At 33.1% G+C, this 23250-nt stretch overlaps 8 protein-coding genes and 1 long non-coding RNA gene across 11 annotated transcripts in view; 5 read left to right on the top strand and 4 right to left on the bottom strand.

Annotated features, from left to right (window-relative positions):
• Positions 1 to 1119, top strand: part of LOC111831889 (putative cullin-like protein 2) — a 1669-nt gene extending 550 nt beyond the window's left edge. The window contains exons 3-7 of the mRNA XM_023787437.1: positions 110 to 295; positions 382 to 429; positions 512 to 715; positions 792 to 869; positions 961 to 1119. Coding sequence (XP_023643205.1) covers positions 110 to 295; positions 382 to 429; positions 512 to 715; positions 792 to 869; positions 961 to 1020 — 576 coding nt within the window. The 3' untranslated portion in view covers positions 1021 to 1119. The remainder of the gene's footprint in view (positions 1 to 109; positions 296 to 381; positions 430 to 511; positions 716 to 791; positions 870 to 960) is intronic.
• Positions 1 to 4176, top strand: part of LOC17894360 (putative cullin-like protein 2) — a 17432-nt gene extending 13256 nt beyond the window's left edge. The window contains exon 8 of the mRNA XM_023787967.1: positions 4134 to 4176. Within this exon, the coding sequence (XP_023643735.1) occupies positions 4134 to 4169 (36 nt within the window). The 3' untranslated portion in view covers positions 4170 to 4176. The remainder of the gene's footprint in view (positions 1 to 4133) is intronic.
• LOC17895877 lies at positions 3122 to 3879 on the top strand. The gene is made up of 3 exons (XR_002835091.1): positions 3122 to 3468; positions 3556 to 3603; positions 3677 to 3879. It is a non-coding gene; the product is annotated as an uncharacterized LOC17895877 (long non-coding RNA).
• Positions 4177 to 4521: 345 nt separating the features above from the next.
• On the bottom strand, positions 4522 to 5127 carry LOC17894632 (defensin-like protein 4). Its single transcript, XM_006302988.2, has 2 exons — positions 5004 to 5127; positions 4522 to 4835 (listed from the first exon to the last, which is right to left on the bottom strand). Exons 1-2 carry the CDS (start codon positions 5068 to 5070, stop codon positions 4618 to 4620), a joined length of 285 nt encoding a protein of 94 aa, XP_006303050.1. The 5' UTR covers positions 5071 to 5127; the 3' UTR covers positions 4522 to 4617.
• A 2911-nt stretch (positions 5128 to 8038) lies between these two features.
• On the bottom strand, positions 8039 to 12450 carry LOC17895571 (probable disease resistance protein At1g59620). Of its 3 annotated transcripts, XM_006300643.2 has the most exons (5): positions 12089 to 12450; positions 10973 to 11859; positions 10728 to 10874; positions 8806 to 10596; positions 8039 to 8423 (listed from the first exon to the last, which is right to left on the bottom strand). In XM_006300643.2, exons 2-4 carry the CDS (start codon positions 11850 to 11852, stop codon positions 8915 to 8917), a joined length of 2709 nt encoding a protein of 902 aa, XP_006300705.1. In that variant the 5' UTR covers positions 11853 to 11859; positions 12089 to 12450; the 3' UTR covers positions 8039 to 8423; positions 8806 to 8914. The 3 variants fall into 3 exon arrangements, with proteins under 3 accessions (XP_006300705.1, XP_023644158.1, XP_023644159.1); XM_023788390.1 differs by lacking the exon at positions 12089 to 12450 and having other exon boundaries at positions 10973 to 11933; XM_023788391.1 differs by lacking the exon at positions 8039 to 8423 and having other exon boundaries at positions 8736 to 10596.
• A 1649-nt stretch (positions 12451 to 14099) lies between these two features.
• Positions 14100 to 14912, top strand: LOC17896625 (agamous-like MADS-box protein AGL49). Its single transcript, XM_006301710.2, has one exon. The coding sequence runs from the start codon at positions 14100 to 14102 to the stop codon at positions 14910 to 14912; it is 813 nt and encodes a 270-aa protein (XP_006301772.2).
• A 404-nt stretch (positions 14913 to 15316) lies between these two features.
• On the bottom strand, positions 15317 to 16108 carry LOC17896376. The gene has a single exon (XM_006300985.2). It carries the CDS (start codon positions 16106 to 16108, stop codon positions 15317 to 15319), a length of 792 nt encoding a protein of 263 aa, XP_006301047.2.
• Positions 16109 to 16152: 44 nt separating this feature from the next.
• On the top strand, positions 16153 to 16941 carry LOC111831917. Its single transcript, XM_023787495.1, has one exon. The coding sequence runs from the start codon at positions 16153 to 16155 to the stop codon at positions 16939 to 16941; it is 789 nt and encodes a 262-aa protein (XP_023643263.1).
• A 218-nt stretch (positions 16942 to 17159) lies between these two features.
• LOC17894473 (jacalin-related lectin 38) lies at positions 17160 to 20544 on the bottom strand. The gene is made up of 5 exons (XM_023787493.1): positions 19870 to 20544; positions 19757 to 19758; positions 17722 to 18373; positions 17502 to 17640; positions 17160 to 17275 (listed from the first exon to the last, which is right to left on the bottom strand). Exons 1-5 carry the CDS (start codon positions 20542 to 20544, stop codon positions 17160 to 17162), a joined length of 1584 nt encoding a protein of 527 aa, XP_023643261.1.
• Between the last annotated feature and the right edge of the window lie 2706 nt (positions 20545 to 23250).

Genomic DNA, 23250 nt, shown 5'->3' with positions numbered 1-23250 from the left:
CAAAATATAATTATAAATTAATTCATAAATAAATTTTTAACTTTATCTTAATACGTGTGAAAAACCCAAAACATCAATCTTTTTGAAACGGAGGGAGTATGTTGTTTAGGTGTTGCCGTCTTTAAGAGAGAAGCATGATGAAAATATGTTAGAAGAGCTTGTTAAGAGGTGGAATAAGCATAATGTTATGGTTAAATGGTTAGCAAGATTCTTCTATTATCTTGACCGTTACTTTGTCCCTCAGCAAGCCTTTCCAACACTGACAGAAGTTGGTTTGACATGCTTCCACGACCTGGTTCGTCATGCAAATTCCTATAGGTTCTAAATATTTCTAACTCCCTCAAGCATTTTTGTAACCGTCCATGCAATTATTGACCACAGGTTTATCGTGAGATGCACTCCACAGCCAAAGAAGCTGTATTAGCACTTGTAAGTATTTGGTGTTTGTAATGAAAAGATCTCTGGTTCAGCCTAACTGTTGTTTCTATGTAACACATATTGTATCTGCCAGATTCATAAAGAACGGGAGGGCGAAGAGATTGATAAGAAACTAGTGAAAAACGTCTTAGATATCTATGTGAAGAATGGGATGGGAAATTTGGAAAAATATGAAGACGATTTTGAAAGCTTCTTGCTTCAAGATACTGTTTCTTACTATTCTTGCAAGGTGTCAAGGTGGATCGAGGAGGATTCTTGTCTTGATTACATGCTAAAGGTGTGTCTCCAACTATGTTTTGATTCGATTTCAGGAAAGGAAATATATCATTAACGTCAATAATTTTATAATGCAGTGTGAGGAGTTTCAAAGAGAGGAGAAGGAGAGAGTCACTCACTACCTCCATTCAAGCACTGAACCCAAACTAGTTGAGGTAGGCTATGATCATATTTCGAAGTTAATCATTTTAGATATGGTTACTTCTGAATGCACATTGAATGCATGTTTCTTCTAATGAATTGTAGGCAGTGAAAGATGCATTTGAAATCTTAAAGAAGGATGGAGGAAATGAGAAGCTCAAGTGACGAAGTATTAAAGATACCCTTAATTCATGAAATGTTTTCCTTCCAATTCAATAGGATTTGCTATTCATCATTTTTTTTCTTGTTTCACTAGCATATTGATGGAACCATATATTTACAAAGAGTTTTCAAAAAAAATAATATTTTACTATATTATTAAATTGTGTCTAAAATTACACTTGTCCAACTTGGGATCGATAAAAATTATTAATTTATGATGATTATTAATTTAGTGAGTATTAATTTATAGAGGCTTTAATGTATATTTGTATGCGGTTGATTCTAATTTCATTTTAAACATAAATTATGTAATTGACTCTATGAAAGATTAATACACCCAATCAATGTACAAAATCATTTGATGATCTAGTTATAGAGTTGAATGATTTCATAATATAGTTAAGACGATAAATAATTCGTTAAAATAGTTTTAAAAACAAAATATGTAGTAACTGGATAACAAGGGTATGTGCCGGGTTTGAACGGTATCGACCGACACCAAGAGAGGGTATCGGTTGACACCATCACTCTTTGGCTTGGCTTCCAAGATCAGATCCTCACTCCAAGTTAGCTAGTAATTCGTACATTTTCTGCAGGAAGCTTCTTGGCTGCTTGTTCTTTGTAGATGGAGCAGAGTTGCCAAGTTCGCGAGATTTATGTAGACGTTGTTGTGGTCTTGACTTACGATGCTTTAAATCGTTAACACTAAGATCTTCTATATAGTCTACAAAGATATAAACTGAAAACCTTGTTCTTTGCATGTTAATGGTTTATATTGCTTGTTAATTTAGAAAGATAGATGGGAGGACCGCTTCACTAAGTATTTGTATTAATACTTACGCATCTCTTTTTGTTGTGGTGCAGAATAAAGAGTAAAATGTGATTGTGGCAAGGAAGAGAAGGATGATGTAGGATCATTGGTCGTTCTATTTATGTTTTGTTATTGTTGGAACCCTGTTTAGAAGTATGTTGGGATTGTTGATTTGCTATTTGATATTAAACTGCTTGGTTATTTATTTTATTGGAGTTGATTGGTTTATTATTTTCGCTGGTTACCTGTTGATTTAATTTGGATTGGTCAATTAATAAGTATGAGGTTATTGGTTAATATTTCTTTTTAAATGGGTTGGGTCTTTTCAGTATGTAACAGCAAACACACCAATTGACTTTTTATACTTATGATATTTAATAAATTATTCAACCTTAAACAATTTTTTTTTGCTACATTTTTTAAAAGCTAACTTATGTATATTAATGATTAAAATTCAAAATATATTAAAATTCTGTAGTATTATATATATATATATATATATATTAAAGGGACTATAATATATTATACATATAAATGAATAAAGTTGATTTTTTAAAAACAATTAAGGAATTTTATTGTATTTAATTCTATTTTTTATGCATATAATTATTTTTAGTGAAAAAAATCGTAGAAGCTTAATTGGCTCTTCTTAAAGAAACTTTACTATGTTATATAAGATATCTTCTAGGCCTTTTTCTTTCTTCGCCGGCAAGCTTCTCTCATTTCTCATACTATTCCGAATCTTCAGGTAAGTGATATCTTAGGTTTTTGTGTTTATGTACATGGTTTTGATCAAGTTAGTGGTACGTAGCCTTCTCCTATGTTTATTTACAGCTCTTGATTACTTTCAAAGATTGTGTCTTTCTTTCTTGGTGATTATTTCTGGCGTAAACGCCATGCATGAATTATTGCGTATCATTTTTTCGTTGTTCTTTTTGTATAATTAGTTTAAGTTTTAAATGCTTACATATGTAAAGTAATGATAATAACCTCTAAATTTCTCGTGTCTACAACTTTATTATTGAGTTTGATTCATTTTAGAAGGATGGCGCCACGACCCACAGAGATAATAGCATTTGAGGAAGGATGGTCCTATATTCATCAGAAAGGTGTTGCCAAGCTGATAAGGATTATAGATAATGAGCCTGAACCACCATTTACTACTGACCAAATTATGGAACTTCACACCTACGTAGGTCATCTTATGTAATGTTTGGAATCTTTATATTATGTTTGTTATTTACAGTTCTGTATGGGTACTTACCATAGTGATTTATTATGTCATTTACAGAATTGTCTACCATATGTACAACCAGCAACCGGATTACCCGCAACAGCTTTATGATAAGTGTCGCCAAGTGATTGAAGATTATATTATACAAACGGTGGGTAGCAAAAATATATTCTTCTTAGCTTTTATAAACTTACGCAAACAAAAACAGTTAATACTTGTTTTATGTGTGGTTTAGGTGTTGTTATCCTTAAGGGAGAAGCATGGTGAAGATATGCTAAGAGAACTTGTTATGAGATGGAAGAACCATAAAACTCTGGTCAAAAAGCTACGCATGTTCTTCTGTTATATGGAATCACGTTTTATTCCATCACTGAGTGAAGTTGGTTTGACACGTTTTCGTGACCTGGTTTGTCATGCAAATACTCCTATAACTTCTAAATTTTTCACTGCCTCAAAAGTATTTTTTAACGGTCCATGCAATTATGTACGTCAGGTTTATGGTGAGATGCAGTCCACGGCAACAGAAGTTGTACTAGCACTTGTAAGTATGTGAAAAAGCTCCGGTCAAACCTGATTCTTGAGTTTTTATATCTAAAGAACTTTGTATTTGACAGATTCATAAAGAACGCGACGGCTAAGAGATTGATAGGGAAGTAGTGGAAACCGTATTAGAAGTCTATGTGGAGAATGGGATGGGAACTAAGGAGAGATATGAAGAGGATTTTGAAAGAGTCATGCTTCAAGAGACTGTATCTTACTATTCTCCCAAGGCATCAATGTGGATGAAGGAGTATTCTAGTTCTGATTATTTGCTAAAGGCATGTCCCCAACTATATATGTCTTTTTAATTCGATTTCAGGAAAGTAAATACATATATTAACTAATTATAGTAACTTTATGTTTCAGTGTGATGAGTGTCTAAAAAGGGAGCAGGAGAGAGTCATTCACTACTTTTATTTGACCACTGAGCCCAAACTAGTTGAGGTTTGTTTCTTTAATTTGTTATCTCTTGTCTTATTTTCTACACAAAATATATATATTTAGAGATACTTTAATTTAATGCATTTTTAGGCATTGCAAGAGGCCTTGAAGATCTTTTACGTCTAACAAAAAAGCTGCAGGGTTGACTTGCAAGTTGCAAGAGTTTGTCATAAAATGTGTCCCATCTAAGTAAATCTCCCTAATAATATCTTAAACTATGGATGGATTAGATGCTTTTGATTTCGTAAACTATGATCATAAATTTCGTACTATAAATATATTAACTGTTGGGCCAAGAACATGATAATGACTCATATATTATTCGAAATTATTCGAAATCATAATTATTTCATATATCATAATTATTCGAAAGCCGTACGATCTTTTTCCTTGTCGTCTATGAATATTTCGAAGGAAATGATATATGACCAGTTTCTAGTTTTTCTTCCTTTTTTTTAAAGATCCGTAGCAATCAGAATAATAACAAACACAAGCAGGTTTAGCTTTATTTATTTTATTTTATATCATTACTTTTTGGATTATGATCTTGGACTATCACGCACACATGCAAGACTCAAAAAAGACTTAAATAAGGTTGGTCGCTGCAGAAGTCGCAGAAGCATGTAACACCGGAATTTCCCCATACGCATTTTCCACCTAGAGCGTTATTGTCCGCTTGGCACCTTGAATAACAAATCGACGGAAATATCCGAGGGGTACAAAAGGGGGAACCAACATTACCACCATATTCTTTCAGACACTCGTCATTTTGCGCTTCTGTCCCCGGCACTTCTGCACATTATATACAGACTGTTAAGCGAATAAAATGTCACACATATATATATATATGCATGCATGATGACTGATTGACTGCAACAAATACACAATGCAATGGATCCTATACATGAATCATAAAGTTAAACAAAATATGCGAGAATACTATGGAGTTTGTTAGTTTACCATTGATGGCCAGAGCCAGGACCAAAAAGATGGCTAGAGTAGAAACTAACTTCGTTGACATGGCCATTCTCTCTTTCACTTTGGAGTTGATAATGTATGTGTGTATGTGTAGCTCTGATGATGCTCAACCCCTGGTTGTGGTGCTATTTATCTTTCTTCCTTGAGACTGACCATTTATTACGAGAATAAATGTCATCACCTAAAATCTAATATGTTGGACCACAAACTCTTGGATATAATCAAATCTTGTAGGCAATATGTTTTAAAGTCGATCACCACCATACATATAAGATATACAGTATGTGTATTTACTTCAATTCAAAATTTTAAGTATCCTTTTTTTTTGCAATCTAGGCCGTATAATATAATGAGACTTTTATGTTCAAGCTCCTCCAACACTAGCTTAGAACCGGTCAACCGGGTCTGCTGTATGTATATGATCGTCACATATCTTTTCATATACTGTATTCCTTTTAAATTGCATGCATGAGAAAAACAAAATATCTTACCGAAGTCCACAACAGTCCAAATGTCTAATTTCTTTTGTTTTTAAAACCGAATACATGCTAAAGTTGGAGATAAAGGAAACTGAATGAAACTTGAGTTCTTTTGCAAATCAGAATTACGGAGCCGGAGGCCGAGCCGCACTTATCATCTAGCCATATTATAATTACTTAAACAAAGTCGTACGATTATTTATTGAGGGAATTTCAAAAATACCATTTTTCCAATACAACTTTTTAAAAATACTTCTCTTTCTAATTTTATCAAAAAGTTACTATAAATTTTGAAATTTATCAAAAAAATTTGTGTAAGCTTATATTTATAGATACAAATTATCTTTATATGTGTGTAAATTTATATATATATATATATATATATATATTTCATAAATACCGTATAAATACCTTTTAAAAATCATTTAAAAACCTTATAAAAACTTTGCAAACCTTTTAAAAACCTTATAAAAACCTTATAAATGCCGTTTAGAACCTTTTAAAACTTTATAAATATTTGGATTTAGTCTCCTAGTAATAATGATGATCTTGATGCACCTTATCAACCATATAAAAGTTTATAATTTTTCATATTTGAAAAGGGTATTTTTGAAAATGGGTAGAAAAGAGGGGTATTTTTAAAACGGCGTACACCAAAAGGAATATTTATCAAAATTTCTCTTATTTATTTTACATTTCACTTATCCATTACTATATATTGTTACTCAGTGGAGCACCATTAACCTTTAGTATTACACAAATCATGACACATAGTGGACATGCAAGATTAAAATACAGAGTAGCTGCTTTTGCGTTTGCGGCCACAGCGTGTACTAACGATCTGGTTTAAGGTTTGTCGCTGCAGTAGTCGCATAAACATTTCATACCACCAGCTCCTGGACCCCTGAACGACATCTTCCTCCCTTCGCGGACTACATTTGTAAAGAAGGCAGATTTCCAAATTTTCTCGTAATTTAACATATAGACTCCTCTATAGTGGTAAGTTTTATAACATCTTTGATGCATCTTTTTTAGAGAATATTTGGAAATCTGCCTTTTTGACAAATTTTCTTTTGAAAAATAACCTCTGTTTTTTTTTTCATTTTTAAATTAATTTTCAGATATATAAAATTACTAAAATAGCCTTATTGAAATTTAATGGAATAAAAAAAATTACAACTAAACAAAACCTTAATTATTATTTTTTATTTATTTTTTCCAAAAATAATCTAGAATTCTAGATACGTCATATTTTCAGAAATTCTAAAAATCCGAACAAAGGGGAGGGGAAATATTTGAACAAATCCAAAAAACAGGCAACTAGATTCGAACATGTGGCTTGAATGATTTTAAAACAATAAAAGCTACTAAGCCATTGTACACTTCAATGGTATACTTTCGTAGTTTAATTAATATTACTTACTTTACGTAAAAAAATTCATAATAGCAAGCATATCCACAAAGCAATCTCTACGTAAAATCTTTTATAAATATTGTAGAATAAGAGTAAAAAAATCAATGAACTCACGTTGATTCATAACATAGTGACGCGGAAAACACAAAGAAAAAGTTAAAATAATGAATTTTTACCTTGCAAATTTTTTCTAAAGAAATATATTTGAATACGCTTAGAGAATTTGGGAATGTATGGCTTTATATAAGTTTATATTAAACAAAAACTATAGATTTGATAATTTCTAGTTATTATTATATAAGATTTAGTATCTTTTTAATAAGCTATTATTATTTAAAAAAATATAATAATAAAAATAAATAAATAAATATATTTTCGAATTGATTTTGTTTATCCTTTAAAATTTGAATTTATAAATAAAGGACTTACATTAAATCAGGACAAAACTGTATTTTTATATATTGAAAAAAATTGTTTTTTTATTTTAAATAGGGTAGAATTCAAAATCACCCAATTTCTTGATCTAGTTGAGCTTTAAGTGCTTAACTCTCACATATTTTATCGGAATCAAACAACAAACATATATTCAGAAAAGGCAACTCGTAGAAGCCCAAGCCTAAGAAGAAGGAAAAAGATGATCATCCTTAAGGTTTCAAACAACAACACCGCTATCTCAAACCGTAAGGTGGCTTCGTCAGATGATCGATAAGGGTTTAGCGGTGTATTTGACGAGTATGGTTACGTCTTCCTTGACTCCCAAGAAATTTATTTCGAGTTTGGGATCTTGTGCAACTTCCAAGGTTTGTAGGGATGTTTGTGGTTTGTGATTCAAGAATGGTGTTTGGGATTGGATGGTTTTGGGCTATGATCCACTTATGGGAGTCACAGATCATTTAGGGTCAGTTTTATAGGTTATGATTTCGAGGGGATGATCACTAGTCTTAATTAGGGTTTTTTAATTTATGTAACTCACCTATATATTCTCGGTGAACTCTAACTCTTAAGTACTAAACTTGTCTGTCTTGCTCCAACGCAAAATTGCAAATCCATGTTTGTAATTTATTATTTGATCAATGTAATAAAGTTTAAGTTTTCTATTTCTTTCTGCTGCTTTAATCCTGAGCTTGAGAATATCTTCTTCTGTGTCAGAGTTTAGCAGACATTGGTCTTTATAAAATTCGGATTCTTATCGTAACACTAACACAAATACAAAAAGTCAATCACTTAATAACAAATCTGTCCATAAACCATACGGCAATGTTCCAACTAAAACCATGTAGTCCCTGCATGTAAGAAAGGAGTTTGAGAGTTAAAAAAATGAGTTTTTCGGAAAGAAGCAAGATCATCTAAAAATACAGCAACAGGCACATTGTGAGGCAACAGACGATTGATGAGCAACCGAACTTGGAAGCTCGAGTTCTTGATTTCAGAAATGTGCTACTGAGACGACAACAATCATCACTCTATTATTATGCCATCTCTTCCCATCTTGACAAAACTTTTCTTTCTCTGCATAAGAAGTAAAACGAAATACTTTTAGGAGAGAAACTACACATAAAGACTAAATTCATCTTAGCTGTAAATATGTGAAAACTCACAAACACTTGAAAGCTGTGCACAGAGGAGACCATGGCTACTTCTAAATTGTGACATTCTTTAACAATTATATATTGTGAGTGTGACCATGGCTACTTCTAAATTGTAGCACAAAAAAAAAAAGAGCAATTGATCCAAATCATCAATTAAACAAAACTTCCAAGGTCGATTTCTGAACAGTCGAAAATGTTATAAACAGACTGGTTATATAAGTTATCCTTGATCTTAAAACAACTAACCTTTACTACGAGATAACCAGCCATAAGGTTTATTACATAAGAAAAGATGTCCTCACCTAAATCCTTCGACAAAGCATTAAGGCAGCTTTGTTTGTTGTATGAATACTCCAGGGGCCTGCTTATTGGATAAATTCGATTCCAAATTAGTTTGATTATTGGAGATTCTTATTGAAATCGAACCAGAGGAATGTGTTGGACTTTGTAGTATTCTTCTCCTCCTCTAGACAATTTCTCCTTCAAATTTTTGTCAATATTCAGCTCTTTCAAGGAAGTGATAAATCTAAGCCCATCAGGAACTTCCTTAAACTTTGGACAACAACTAATAAACAGATAATGAAGAAGTGGCATGGAGCCTTCTTCTACTATCCACTCTTCACACTCCTCTATTCCACACAACATGAGGTTCTGCAACCGAGGAAATCCACCGCCCGAACAAACCATTCTCTTCCCACAGAAAGATTGAGTAAATAAACTGACCTCATATAGGTGAAGCAGCTTCTCTAGAATTGGCATTGGATCCTCCACCAAACGACACTCACACAGAGATATGGTTCTAAGGTGAGAAGGGAAATATTTCTCATCAGGAAACCTTGGCATGTATAGTGTCAAATTCAGGTGTTGGAGGTGAACGGAATCTAAAACAAATCCTTCTTCACTATTAGTGGGAGCATGAACCTTGAAATCATATATTGTAAGATTTTCCAAGTGTCTCAGTTCACGTAGTGATGAAGATAGAGTTTTCACAGTACACCTGCCTCTGATACAGATAGAGAGGGCTCTGAGTCGTGTCATACTCTGAAGGTCACTCACTCTCCCATGCTCTGTTGAGAAATTCTCCAATTTCTCCAAGTTGATTAGATTACCCAACTCCATCTTTACCCTATCATGTATCAGAAACGGAAAAGAGAGGTATGTCAATTTTCGTGTCTCTTTCAAAAAATTGGGCATGTAGATTGGATATCTCGCATCTACGCATAAGTTTAAATAGAGCAGCCGCTTCAGGTTCCGCATAGAAGAAGGTACATGAGTTACATATGCCTGATATAAACTCAAATATCTCAAGTGGATGAGCTTCCCAATGCTAGAGGGTAACTTCCCTTCTTCAAACTGGATTCTTGAGATATCTAAAGCTCTCAACAATTGTAACTTCGTAAACGATGAATCCGATTGCATCAAACCTTTTGCCGAGCTGAAAAACAAGAGAGATCTAAGTTTCGGATTCATCTCTCCTCTGGGATGATATGCTTTATCAAGCTGGTGTACTGCGATCCTTCTAGATTTTTGAGGAGATTGGAATTTTACAGGTAAGCGACTGTCAACAATATGTACAAAATTCTCTTCCTCGGCTTTAAGCAGACAAACTTCTCTCATCATATCATGCAAGTGACATGTTTCAAATCTTGAAGTTTTAGCATCTCTTCTTGAGATTACCATGTTTCTCTTCACCAATTCTTCAATGTATCCATCTGTGACCTCTCGAATGGTCGCTCCATCACAATATCTTGGTCTTGGTATTCCTTCTCCTGCCCAGTAATAGGACAAAATCCCAACATTTATCAGAAAATCTTCTGGAAAATGGGCGAGGTAGAGGAAGCAGTGCTTCAAATAAACAGGCAGCTCTTCAAAACTCAGATATAGAACATTGTAAACTGAACTGATATTTCTGTCAGTGAAGGTAGTCCCTCCAACTATGTGAGCTTTAATATTCTCATATATCCTTTTCCACTCATGCAAAGTGTATTGTGCAGCTAACAACCCGCCTAACACCTTAACAGCCAACGGTAAACCTCCACAATGTTTGATCATCTGCTTACCCATCTCTTCCATTTCTACATCAACCTTATATTCTGCACATCATAACCATGTATATTTTGGACATTAAAATCAAGATACGACGTAAGATACGATGCAACAAAGCATAAAATAAAAATTAATTTCTCAATTAACGTCAAAAAAATTGTCCTCCTTGAAAGCTTACCTGCTGTGTCTTTTATAGGAAATACTATCCTTCGGAAAAGAGTCCAACTGTCTTCAACGTTTAGGCACTTTGGTTTAAAAGTCACACATGTTGGATCTGCATGTAAGGCCACTCTCTCGTTGCGTGAAGTAACTAGTACCTTCCATCCTACAATACATTTTAAGCAAAAGGATAAATAATATACGCATATGCCTAGTCAAGCTCTAATTTTTTAAAAGCCTTCAATATGTAGTATGAGATGTCACCTCTTTTTGATGGAAACACAGGCTTTATTCTATCCCAATCTTCTTCTTTCCACATATCATCCAGGACAATCAAAGAATTATTGGTTTCCAACAGTCGAAAAAGTTTGTCCTGAAGATCATCTTCAGTCATATTTGCGTCTTTGTACTCATCATGTTTTGGACTAAGCTTCTGCAAAATCGTCTGCCACACATATTTCCTTGTAAACTGTTGTGATATACACACCCATACAGCTCCATCAAAATGATTTTTTACCATGTCATGATTAAAAACTTGTCGAGCCAGAGTAGTTTTACCAATACCACCCATCCCAGTTATAGAAATTACTTGGCTGCTACATTCTTCCACCAAATAACCAACTAATATCTTAATATTCTCCTCCAACCCCACAAGATCATTTTCATAACTGCTAGGAAATGTTTTACGCATCTCCCTCTGTCTTTCTAGTAGGGGATGTGAATATTCGCCGCCATCAAAAATCATCTGTTGCACTCCAAAACTCTGCATATCGATGATCACCTTGGAGATTCTCTTATTTATACCTCCCATGTCAGAAGCAATTTTCTTGCGGTCCACTATAATGCAGGAAAGTCTTCTCATACGCATCTTGATACCACTTGTTTTGCTAAGCTCTTCCTTTACAAGAAATGTTTCGATTATATCCTCCAAGTCAAAAGCAATTTCTTTGATCTCTTCCACAAAATTTCTCACCGTCTCACTTGCATGTTTCTTAGCATCTGCATCTTTCAAGAAGGACCTAAGCAAATACAAGTTACTTTTTAGTTCAGTGAGCTGCTCATCAACTCCCCTAAATCGATCAGATTCTCGGACAAGGAGGTCCCAAAGCTTCTGAAGTCCAAACAACAAAAGTGTCTCAGCCATAAGTCTCCTGTTTGACAATAAAAATATTAGTTAATAATCACTATAGAAGGATCCTAAGTTCATAATTTAGAAAATATTTTTCGCAAAATTTACAGAAAAGAAAAAATTTGTGGTATTTAATCCACAGATCTTCGTATGAAAAGAGGCAAAAATAAGATGAAATGCAAAATACAAAAGATCCATTAGCTCCTGGAAATACTAATGATAAGAAAAGTAATAATATCAACAACAATTACCTCCTGGAAATCGCTACTCGCTCAAATGATGAAGTATTTAGTAGAACTCTGCTAAAGATCCATTAAAAGACTTGACTTCAAGTCTACACATACCAACGACCAGCTATAGTGAAGATGAAGTGTGAATCCTTAGACCAGAAAGTCTTAAAGGCAATAAACTATAGCTACGTCCCACTTACCACGTGTCGTTCTACTATTTAGTTCATAATTCAATTCAGTTGGTCCACCTTGGTTGTATTCATAATACAAATTTAAATCTTCTTTAGCAGTTTCTTCGTAAAAGCGCAGAGACAGAGATTGTTACTATCAGCACCAGCGACAATATAAACACATTTGACACTGGTTAAACAGAGACAAGAAGAAAGCTTACCTCATCCTTACCAAATCCAAAACTTGCACCAAAGTAAAACGCAGGATAGTGATTGTCGAAAACTTAAAACTTGGAAAAGAAACCAATGAAGCAAACAAGACTGTTTGTTTAGAAATTCTTCCCTAACTCAGACTGTAAAAGGAGATGCATGCACTTATATTATATACTCTTAGCCTCCTCAATAATAAACACAACCTGAAATAAAATACCATAATTAATCCATGCGAAGCAACACTTAACACAGGTGAGGATATAACTCACAAGGATCTTACTTATGATATAGGTTCACCACATCTGCAAAAGAAAAAGAAAAAGCCAAGTTCAAGAAGAAAACTGAAACTATTAGACAACATCTCGGTGAATTCTAGGATTAAACACAAACCAGTTGTAGAGAGTTTGATTTCTATTCTTTGACTACGAAGAGAGAAATTTAAACCCCAAAACATACCCTTGGAAAATCAAAACATATCATACTAATAAAAGTGGTATTCTACTTGAAATCTATAGAATACTACCAAATTATCCTTTCAACCAATATTTTCCATCACACAAAGAAAGGAAGAAAACTTTTACCTTCTCCTCTGCTCTTGTTGAGAGTTTTTATTCTTCATTCAAAGTAAACAAATTGAAAAACTTTTGAAAGACAATAAATTTTCAATCTGTCACTGAAAATTCCAGATATCAAAGAAGTTAGGGTGAAAAGCCAATAACTCCACGCAGAACAGAACAAAGAAAAAACACCCATTGTAACACCAATCTCTTCAGTTAAGTATTCAGACAACCACATGATATCAAAACAATAAAGTCTTGTTTGTTATCTGAGTTCTCTGAAAGAATTAGAGTACTGGAGATAAGTGTAAATGAACGAAGAACAACAACGTAGCCGCTGATGTAGATATCAAAATTCGTTGAAATTGAAGGATAAATTGGGTTCCAAGGCGAAGATCCCAACTTAATTTCGATTCTAGTTTCCCCTAGTGTTCTTCTTGACAAAACCACCACCTCGGATCTGAATTGTGAGATCTTTCTTGTCTCTGAAAGCATTGTTGTTGGATTGAAGAATTTGAAAAATCGTCTCTCAAGGTTGCGACTTTAACAATAAAGTTGCGACTTTTAGTCAGTTAGGTCTGCTCTGACATTTTTATCCAATTTTGGGCCAATACGTAAATACTATTATTTTTGGTACCAATGTGTAAATAAATCGAGGAAACCAAATTTGCCTTATTTTATCAACCCGGTGATCTGAAGAAAAATGGAAATTAGCTAACAAATATTATTAGGAAATTCAAATTTAGAAAACCAAAAGTAAAATTGGAAATTAAAAGAAAATTATACAAAATTTAAATAAATTCTTCAAAAACAAAAGGAAACATATTATTTTTCCTGTATAAATTTCTATTTTTCTTAGCTCAACGATTAATATAATTAAGGAAATATTGGTTCTTCTCAATTTATTATGACCGTTGTGTGGAATTAAGAGAAAAAAAGCATCAATCTTGCAGAGAGTTCTCCTCCTCTATATATTACAGAAGCCTTCTCTATGTTTGATCACTTGAAATTATTATTACATTACTCTCCTTCTCTCTCTTTCTCTCTTACGATTTGATCAGAGCTTCGTCTTCTCTCTATCTCTCTTTCAAGATGGCTCCTCTTCGTGTTAAGAAACCAAACAAGTCGTATGGTCTTGATGATGATTTGAAGACAAAGAGGATCTTTTTCAAACGGATATTTCCGGCTTTTAAGAAGAAAGCTACAGAGCTCTCTGTTCTTTGCGGCAACTCTGTCGGTTTCATCTGTTACGGTCCCGACAACGATCTTCATGTTTGGCCTGAGCCTAAAGATAACCCACAAGCCTTACCAGAGATAGTTGGAAAGTTCAATGCTTTGAGCGATCACAGGAGGATGAGTCACGCTTCCGATCTCTTCGACTTTCCGAATCTCAAGGGTTTGTCGGGTGAAGAGTTGAGGAGCCATCTCGATGAGCTTAACTCTCGTTTAGCTGGAATCAAGCAGCAAAAGATAGGTTTATTAAGAAGAGGAAACTTCAAGCCCAAGATTAAGGAGACGGGAAAAGATGACCATATTAGGGTTTCAGACAAGGGGAATCGATTAGGGTTTGACGAGTTGGGTTACGTCTTCCGTGGCTCTCACGAAACTGTTTCCAATTTGGGATCTTGTGCTGCTTCCAAGGTTTCTAGTGATGTTGCTGTTTCGGATCCTTCTCTCACGTTAGGGTTTTCTGGTGGCGACTATCTTCCGGTAGATTCAGTGCCGACCACAGATAACTATGGGGTTTGTGCCAACGAAGGTGCTTCGGATCTTCGTCGGATGGAGTTTGCTTCAACACTATTTCCTGGCTATGATCGATCAGTTCTGGGAGCCATTGATGATTCTTTTATGGCGAGCACTTACCAAACATCCGTCACAGATAATAATATTAGGACCGTCTTCTAGATTATGATTTTAAAGGGCATGAATGATCACTACTACTTAGGGTTTGAAATCTATGTAATCCACCTCTATATGTTTTTCTTGGTGATTAATCATTATTAGTAGTATCTTAAGTTGCACCTTTTTGCTCCAATTAATATATGTCATCTCTTACTCATCTCTGCAATTGCTTCTTCAACCTTAATTAATTATCACAAGATATCACTAACATTCATTTTTTTTTTTTTTTTCTTTTTTTTTTTTTTTTTTTTAAAAAAAAACGTAATTATATAAAGCCATGACCCTAAAGTCATACAGTTTTTACAGCAGGAAAATAATACAGACATATGCCAATATTACAAGTAAAATAGAGATGGTAACCAAATCTTCCGCTTTGGTTGGCTTCCTAGAACAACACCAGAGAAAAACTAGCTTTGTTCATGGTTCCCGCGTCCGCGATTCCCGCGTCCACGATTCCCACGTCCCCGATTACCTCTTCCTCGGGCAACAGAAGATTCTAGTATCTCCTTAGCTTTGATGGACAATTGAACCGGTCGTTCACGTAAAATTCGTTTCCCAGATGGAGTTAGTTGATCCATTATTCTCGACTCACTGTCAGAACTATCAGATTCAACCGAATCACTATCTGACTCAACGGAAGCTCCATCTGAAAATGAAGACCCCAAATGGCTAAACCTGTTTTCAGTCAGGACATTTCTTACCTCACGTTCACTAAGAACCACATGATCTCGTGAGCCTGCAAGTTCAGTTTCTGTTGCATCTGTGCTAATAACCTCAGGTACAACTTCAGCTTCAACATTTGTGTGGCATTCGGCCACTCTGGTGCGTTGATCTATGACTTGGATTGGGCCAGCCTCAACTACTAGGGCTGTATCATTTTGGATTTTTGTGACTGTGGTAAGAGAAACTACTTGGGACTCAGTTTGAAAAGAGATTGGTGATACCAAGACTGTGGCATTGGTGATACTTTCAATAGCGGGAGAGGTAACCTCTTTTGAAGCCAACTTGTTAACTTTTTCATTGGGTCGCATACAACGGGATGCCTTGTGTCCTAGCTGTCCACAATCTCCACATATAGATGGAACCCAAGCATATTCGACATTTACCATGGAAATGTTTCCTTTTTTGTCAGCTGCAGCAATCCTAGGAGGGAATGCTTTACTCAGCTCCACTTCCACCAATATCTTAGCCTCACCCATTAGTGAAGGATCAAGTCTTGGTTTATATGTAGTCACATCGGCTGATGGTGATGAACACTTCTCCGGCGCCTGAAACGGCGAAGGTAGTCACATCGGCTGATGGTGATGAGGATGAACCAGTGTCTTCAAGCAAGTCCCCATTTGCTCCCGTGGAAGTTGTTGATGTAATCGTCAATCACAATCCCGCTAATTTGGGTTCTCCACCTCTAAAAGGAGCTTGGACGAAGAAGCTAAAATTCATCTCTTCATCGGCCTCGCAACAAGCTGCAAGTGGAATCACGGTTCCTGGTCTGGGGGCATCCGTTCCTAAATCATCAAAGGAAGATAATCTGAGATTTCCTTGGGCTGCTAAAATGGATCCGGCAGCAAGAAATCTTTACAGAGCTACCTCACCGGAGTATATGGAAGACGGTACCCCAAAGGTAACAATTCCAAGTCATGTCTTGTTGCAAGGTCTTGAGAATCAGAAGGAATATGTTCTAGGTCAGTTCTATAGATGTAGTCCTCCTCCTAGTGGCTTAATTCATGCTGTGATAAATAGAATTTGGGGTAAGAAGTGTAGAATTTTTATGCGCAAGCTAGATAATTCTAAATTTCTCTTCCATATTCCGGATGCTTCAACCAGAGCTTGGGTTCTTCAAAGAGGATTATGGCATGTTGATGATTGTCTTATGTTTGTTGCTCCTTGGTCTGCTGCAGATACATTTGATATCCCAGAGATATCGACCATTCCTGTTTGGGTAACACTTAAAAATATACCAAACAGGCTGTACTCAATTTCAGGAATTAGCCATATTGCATCAGGGTTAGGTGCTCCTATGGCTACACACTAACATTCATATTACATAATATATAGATCTGTCTTGTCTAACTAATTGACCTTACTTATACTGGAGATAGTAACATTTAGTTCTAGAGATAGTATATATAGGATTTGACAAATAACATTTAGTTTGAGAGACATCAATGTTTATATAGTAAAGATTATAACATTTAGGTACTTTTATCTTACACATCATTATTCTAATTATTCATCTTGGAAATGAATAATCTAGGGAAAGGGGCAAAGGTGGACGCCGAGAGCGGTGAGGTGGACATCAGAGCTTCTTCCATAAAATCCGATGATCTTGGAGCCTGGTGAGTGAGGTTGATTCAGCAGGAGGAAGGCTCGCCATTGGAAAAAAAAGGATATGTTGTTGTTTAACAAAAGAGCTCTGATACCATATAGAGAATAGAGAAATGTATTGTTGTGTATTGAATATGAACGAGTTACAACACATATATATACTCACATAGAATGTGATAAGATGAGATCTAGCCTACCGATATACATAGGAGATATGCTAAGGGATATACTAGAATACAATCTTAACAAGATATATGTACTTATCACTATACATACCGTCTAATAATCCTAACTGTAGGGACTTGTACTTGCCGGCCTTGTGCAACCGGAACGTGATAGAGGTGATGTGACTCTCAGTGTATGTCCCCTCTACGGCTTCAATATAGTCGTCTTTAGCAACTATAATCTGTATAAAAAATCATAAAAATATATTACATAGTTCTATATATGAAAATATAAAGTTGGAAAAATATATAAGAAATTTCACCGTTCTAGTCTCGGTCGTCGAATCCCCATGCGCGTCTCCGGCTACAACTACGTAACCGTTGCAGTAGTAAAACTTGATAAAGATGACTCCAAGATCATTAAAATCTACAATTATTTTATTTACATTGTCGAAGGAACCATCGTCCCACTCATCTCCTCTAACTCCAACGCTCACTTGTATTCCCCTCGGGAGTGCGAAACGGGAATCGACCTCCTGCTGTTGGTTTACACTCCTACCGCTCATCGTGAACGTAGGAACTTGGACCAAACTAGGAAAATAAGTACAAGGACCATACATTTCACCAACCAAATCTTTTATTTCAAATTCATGGAACTTATCTCCCTTGGCGATATAAATATAAGGTTTTCCCTCCTTATTATTACAACATATTACAAGACTCATGAGACTTTTATCTTCATTGATGAAGTAACTTAGCGGGTATGTTACTACTAAACTCGACCATTCAGGAACTAACACACTCATCACATTCACCCACTCTACAGCTTCTCCATCCCCATTCTTAATCTTTTCTTTTGTCACCCAAATCTTAATATTTTTCCTGAAGTACTCTTGCTCTAAAAACGAAAACCGATCTTCCCGAAATACCGCAAGTAATCTAGAATGGTATTGATACACAGTTTTGGTAGGCAATCTTATATAATAAGACAAGATTTCTTCTTAACTTTGGCTCAAAATGCGGCATTTGTCGCTCTATGCTTCTGACATGTGTCATTTCTATTAAATTCTAATCTAACATTTCAAAATTATTTTCTTTATGATATTGTGTGGTAAATTATATGTTATATGTATAGTTTGCTTTTTAAAAAGTGTCATTCTTGCAAAAATAGGGTTTTCCTATTTTTTATTTATTTCTAATCTAACATTTCAAAGAAATATTTTTTTTTATGATATTGTGTGATAAGTTATATGTTACTAGATAACGCCCGCGTAAAAACGCGGGTTAATTTATGTTTTCTCGTATGAACTAAAAATATTGCATGTATTAAAATTTTGAAAATTATAACATTAACAAAAAAATAATCAGTATTAATTGAATATCATATTTTGTAATATAGATTAATTAGGGCCCATCTAGGGTTATTTATTTTCAATACTAAAACTAAAATTAAATTTTTATTGTGAATGTTATATCCAAAGTATTCAAAAAGAGATAAATTTTAAGTAACTAAATTGTTTTTTGTTGAAAAAAATTATTTATGTATCATACATATTTAAAAATCGTAATTAAACATTTACTAAAAAATCTAGTAATGTTAAATTATTGATCACGAAAAAAATTGTGAGCTATTCACCATTTTTAATAATATTGCTATTACCAAATTTTTCAAAAACTTAATTTAGATATTATACCCTTAACATGATTATACCATTATCCTAAAAAATGTTATTTCCTAACTTCCAGATTTTTAAAAGACTATTCTTGCATATTATTTTACTTTGCAATTTATTGTATTTCTTAAAAATTAACATCAATCCCAAAAAGTGAGTTATAGTGTTGTTGAGATAAGCGTTATTTTTTTTTAAATACGAAAGTATAGAAAATTACATATTTTTATTGTAGGTTTATAAATTTAAATTTAAAATATTTTGATATGTCATAAATTTATACATGTCAATATCTTATCGATACAATTGATACATGTCACATTGATGACGAACTTATTTAGATTAACTTACTGAATAAAAATATTTAAATATTACATGAAATTCACGATAATGTACATATTTTCTAAGATTAACTTATAGTTGACTAAATTATTTTATTTTTTTCTTTATTTGTTAACTTTTTTATTCCTTAGACCTAATTTTTATAATTTTTATCATCAATTTTATTTTATAATGATTATCGTTTTTCCTTTGGGTTAACTATTAAGTAATTGTTAAATTTCCTGATTTTTTTTTTGTTTTTTCTATTTCCTGAATTTTTATTTTATTTTTTTCTATTTTGAAAATATTCTTTTTTAAAAACTAATTTAAATAATTTCTTACCACTAATTATCTGACATATGTCAACATCTTATCAATTCAATTAACATGTGTCACAATCTTGTTAATGACTAACTTTGAAAACCCAACTTTATATAATAAGATATGTATAGTTTGCAAAAAAAATATTTTTCCTAGTACACAATATGGTTTAAATCTCTCCATAGAAAAATCAAAAGTTTCAATATACTGCTCACGAGAACGATTAATAGCAATCCAATACAAATTTCCATTCATTGATACACTATAAGGCGACGTAATATCCCGTATCTTGGACGCAAACTCGTACGATTTCCATTTATTGGATCCAATCTCGGTGACTGTAGCTTCCAAGAACATTGTGTTTGTAACAGGAACACGGTGGTTAATAGACCCTAAGATCTTGTAGTGCTTGCCAGGTCTACTATTGTCGTATCCCATCCCATTAAAATGATGAAATAGTCCATTAGATCTAATCCATCTAATCTGTTTTAACCATGGGTTGCAAACCCCGATCCCTTTATTCGTTAAATAAGTAAACAACCCGTCGCAATATTCGATGCTCAGCCCTGAAAGTGAATGAATATGTGAGGGTAAATTATATACCTCTATAGATGGACCTTCAAGATTAACGTCCACGGAAATAATCTTGGACCCGACCGTAAAAAAGATGAATTGTGGACGGGCGAGACCCAAATCGTTGTTAAAGAATCTCCGTTCCTTGAAAAGAGTGTACCATCGTTTGCAAACAGAACTAAATCGAGCGAGAATTTTTGTTGGAAGATGAGAGACTATCTCTTCCTCCAATTCATGTGGAAGTGTCTCGGCTTGTTGCATTGTATATATCCTGGTTATGTTGAAATATATATTGCAATAAGATTATATATAGATGGATGCATCAGGATGTGTATAATAACCATTTAATACTTACAAATACTGGTACTATTACTAAATGAAGAAAATAATAACTATGCTTAATTACAATTTAACAAACAAGAAATATAATTTTGTCCAAAACATTCATTACAATCAGAAAGAAATATCATAAAAAAGAAATCATGACTATATATATGAGACAATTAAGATTGGTTATAATTTATAAAAGATATAAACAAAATAAGTTTCTTTTAGATTGGATATGAGTGAGTAGATTTGTATCATAAAAATAAATAATTATACCACAAGTTAGTAAAGTAAATAAAATCTAGCAAATATTATCCCTCTTTACAACATTTAGAAATGTTTGTTTTGTGTGCTCATTTTCAAAAATACCTCTAATTAAATCTGAAAAAATTATAAAGTTAACAAGATTTATGATGTACTTTTGGATGGTAACTACTACTCAGAATTTAAACTTGATTAAAATATTTATTAAATTTTATAAATATTTTATAAATTTTTACAAGTTAATTATAAAGTTTTACAAGGTATTTTTATAAGATATTTATAAAAGTTTCTAGGTATTTTAAAATTTTACAAAATATTTATAAAGTTATACAAATTTTTTTTTTTTTTAACGAGTATTGTTGTGGCTCGTTTGTTTTAGACACAATGGAATTTCACGAAAAGTTAAAAGGACCATATATAGAGTTCACACCTTTTGTTTTGTGGAAACAGAGGATTTATAAGAGTTCGGGCTGTGTTGTCACATATATCGTCAAAGCACAAATCACATATTTACTAGTTTTGAGAAATTTCAGCTTCGATGGTTACATCTTTTAAGGTTATATGCTCCATATATGCAAATCATATAAGCTTTCATTCACATTTTTTTGTTTTAGTTTATATATTGTCTCTTAACATTTTCTCTAGATTGAAAAATACCAAGTTTCAAATTTCTTTTTTCAAATTGGTGTACATATATTTATCGGTTTAGCTTCTTTGGTTATTGATCTTTTGTCAACAATTTATATTTAATTCCACGATCTTTTAAGATTGTGCTGTTGTGCACATCGGTCGTTCACCAACATTATTTGTAATTCAAACTAGCCAATTAGAAAAAATCATGATGCCCATGTCACAACCAAGACCGTTGCAAACGACGTCGTTTAAGAGCTGAAAACACGAACAAGTCCAGCATGGCGGTGTTTTTCGAGTAATCAATTAATAAAATCCATTTTAACTCTCACGCGCCAATCTTCCAAACGTTAATGTATTGTGTATTTGGTGTAAATTATCTAATGGAACATCACTCGACGATGAATTAATATGGTGGGTGTTTTTAATAAATGATTTGGTGTTAAAATGAAAAATTATTTATCATTTAATCATGACTTCTAATAGTTTTTTTTTTAAATTCAACATTATAGGTTATACGATTTGTAAATGTATTGGCCCATAATAAAAATATTATTGTAAATGTTTATTAAAATCAAGTGCTGTTTTTTAGTATTAAAAAATACCATCAGATTCCAGGTTATTCAAAATATTATCAGCATAAGGTGTATAATTATTTTAAAGTGTTTTTAGAGGGTTCTTAATTATATAATTTAAAACTTTTTATTTTAATTAAGATTTATATATATAATTAATAAAAGAGGTTTTGAGTCTAAGCATGTATATTTTCTCTAAACACGAATAGATCATTTACTATGAGTTACTTCCAACTGTCATTCAAACTACGAACCTCTAAATTTCGTATGAGAAGATACTTTACCGATTGAAATATTAGCATTTAGTGATTACATTCAAGAGTCATACAATTTACTTAATAAAAACTTACACAACTATCAACGAGACCAGAATTATGACAGAAATACAAGTTAGATCACCATGTGAACTTTAATAAAAAAAATTTCTGAAAGTAACCAAACTGAATATTCTACTAAACTTGTATCACTAGTACAAACAAAATATCTTAATTTATATAAAGCAACAAGAAGATAAAAGAGATCATGGACTGTAGCTCTACTTTAAATGTTATCATCTTCACTACAATCTTCTTTGTCAGATGAAAATTGAAAAAAACAAGACACTTAATTATATTATCGCCTCTTTTCTCAAAATCATGACCTTCTCATAATCTTATAACTATTTTACTATGATTTTAGGTTCTTATTATAGAAATTGTTGAAAATTTATGCTTGTTTATAATAGTTATTTCAGTTATATCACTGTTTACTAGATATATAATCATATTATTATATTTATTAACACAATTTTATATATATAAATGAAAAAATAGATTAAATAGGCTATAAACAAAGATAATTCCTTTATATTTTTTACATATATATATATATATGTTATGAACAAAGATTATTCCATATATGGTAAGTAGCTACCATATATGATAGCATTTCATAACTATTAAACTGCCACAAAATTTTTTTGTACTTGTTTTGCATATCATCATCATTCATATTATACGACATTATCAACAATCCTAGTTAAACTATCATATTACAACGTGTGTGTTTTTTCTTCTATTTATAAAAAAATTTCCATGGCTCGAAAGCCTAGAGATTTATTTATAATCGATACACTTATCACATATATTGATATATAGATTTAGAGCTTGATAATCGAATCTTCATAGATTAT

The sequence above is a fragment of the Capsella rubella genome, unplaced genomic scaffold (assembly GCF_000375325.1).
Source record: "Capsella rubella cultivar Monte Gargano unplaced genomic scaffold, Caprub1_0 scaffold_2, whole genome shotgun sequence".
NCBI classification, from domain to species: domain Eukaryota; kingdom Viridiplantae; phylum Streptophyta; class Magnoliopsida; order Brassicales; family Brassicaceae; genus Capsella; species Capsella rubella.
This window is presented reverse-complemented; position numbering and strand designations above follow the sequence as displayed.

What these genes read in the sequence shown, in the direction of transcription:
- LOC17894632 (XM_006302988.2), bottom strand. Translation starts at nt 5,070, where the DNA reads ATGGCCATGTCAACGAAGTTAGTTTCTACTCTAGCCATCTTTTTGGTC. An exon ending in CCTGGCTCTGGCCATCAATG is followed by an intron (nt 4,836 to 5,003) that starts GTAAACTAACAA and finishes TATAATGTGCAG; the next exon opens with AAGTGCCGGGGACAGAAGCG.
- LOC17895571 (XM_006300643.2), bottom strand. Translation starts at nt 11,852, where the DNA reads ATGGCTGAGACACTTTTGTTGTTTGGACTTCAGAAGCTTTGGGACCTC. An exon ending in TGTGTTTCCATCAAAAAGAG is followed by an intron (nt 10,875 to 10,972) that starts GTGACATCTCAT and finishes AATGTATTGTAG; the next exon opens with GATGGAAGGTACTAGTTACT. An exon ending in TCCTATAAAAGACACAGCAG is followed by an intron (nt 10,597 to 10,727) that starts GTAAGCTTTCAA and finishes TATGATGTGCAG; the next exon opens with AATATAAGGTTGATGTAGAA.
- LOC17896625 (XM_006301710.2), top strand. Translation starts at nt 14,100, where the DNA reads ATGGCTCCTCTTCGTGTTAAGAAACCAAACAAGTCGTATGGTCTTGAT.
- LOC17896376 (XM_006300985.2), bottom strand. Translation starts at nt 16,108, where the DNA reads ATGGGTGAGGCTAAGATATTGGTGGAAGTGGAGCTGAGTAAAGCATTC.
- LOC111831917 (XM_023787495.1), top strand. Translation starts at nt 16,153, where the DNA reads ATGGTGATGAACACTTCTCCGGCGCCTGAAACGGCGAAGGTAGTCACA.
- LOC17894473 (XM_023787493.1), bottom strand. Translation starts at nt 20,544, where the DNA reads ATGCAACAAGCCGAGACACTTCCACATGAATTGGAGGAAGAGATAGTC. An exon ending in CGACGACCGAGACTAGAACG is followed by an intron (nt 17,641 to 17,721) that starts GTGAAATTTCTT and finishes TTTTTTATACAG; the next exon opens with ATTATAGTTGCTAAAGACGA. An exon ending in ATTATTAGACGGTATGTATA is followed by an intron (nt 17,276 to 17,501) that starts GTGATAAGTACA and finishes TCCAATGGCGAG; the next exon opens with CCTTCCTCCTGCTGAATCAA.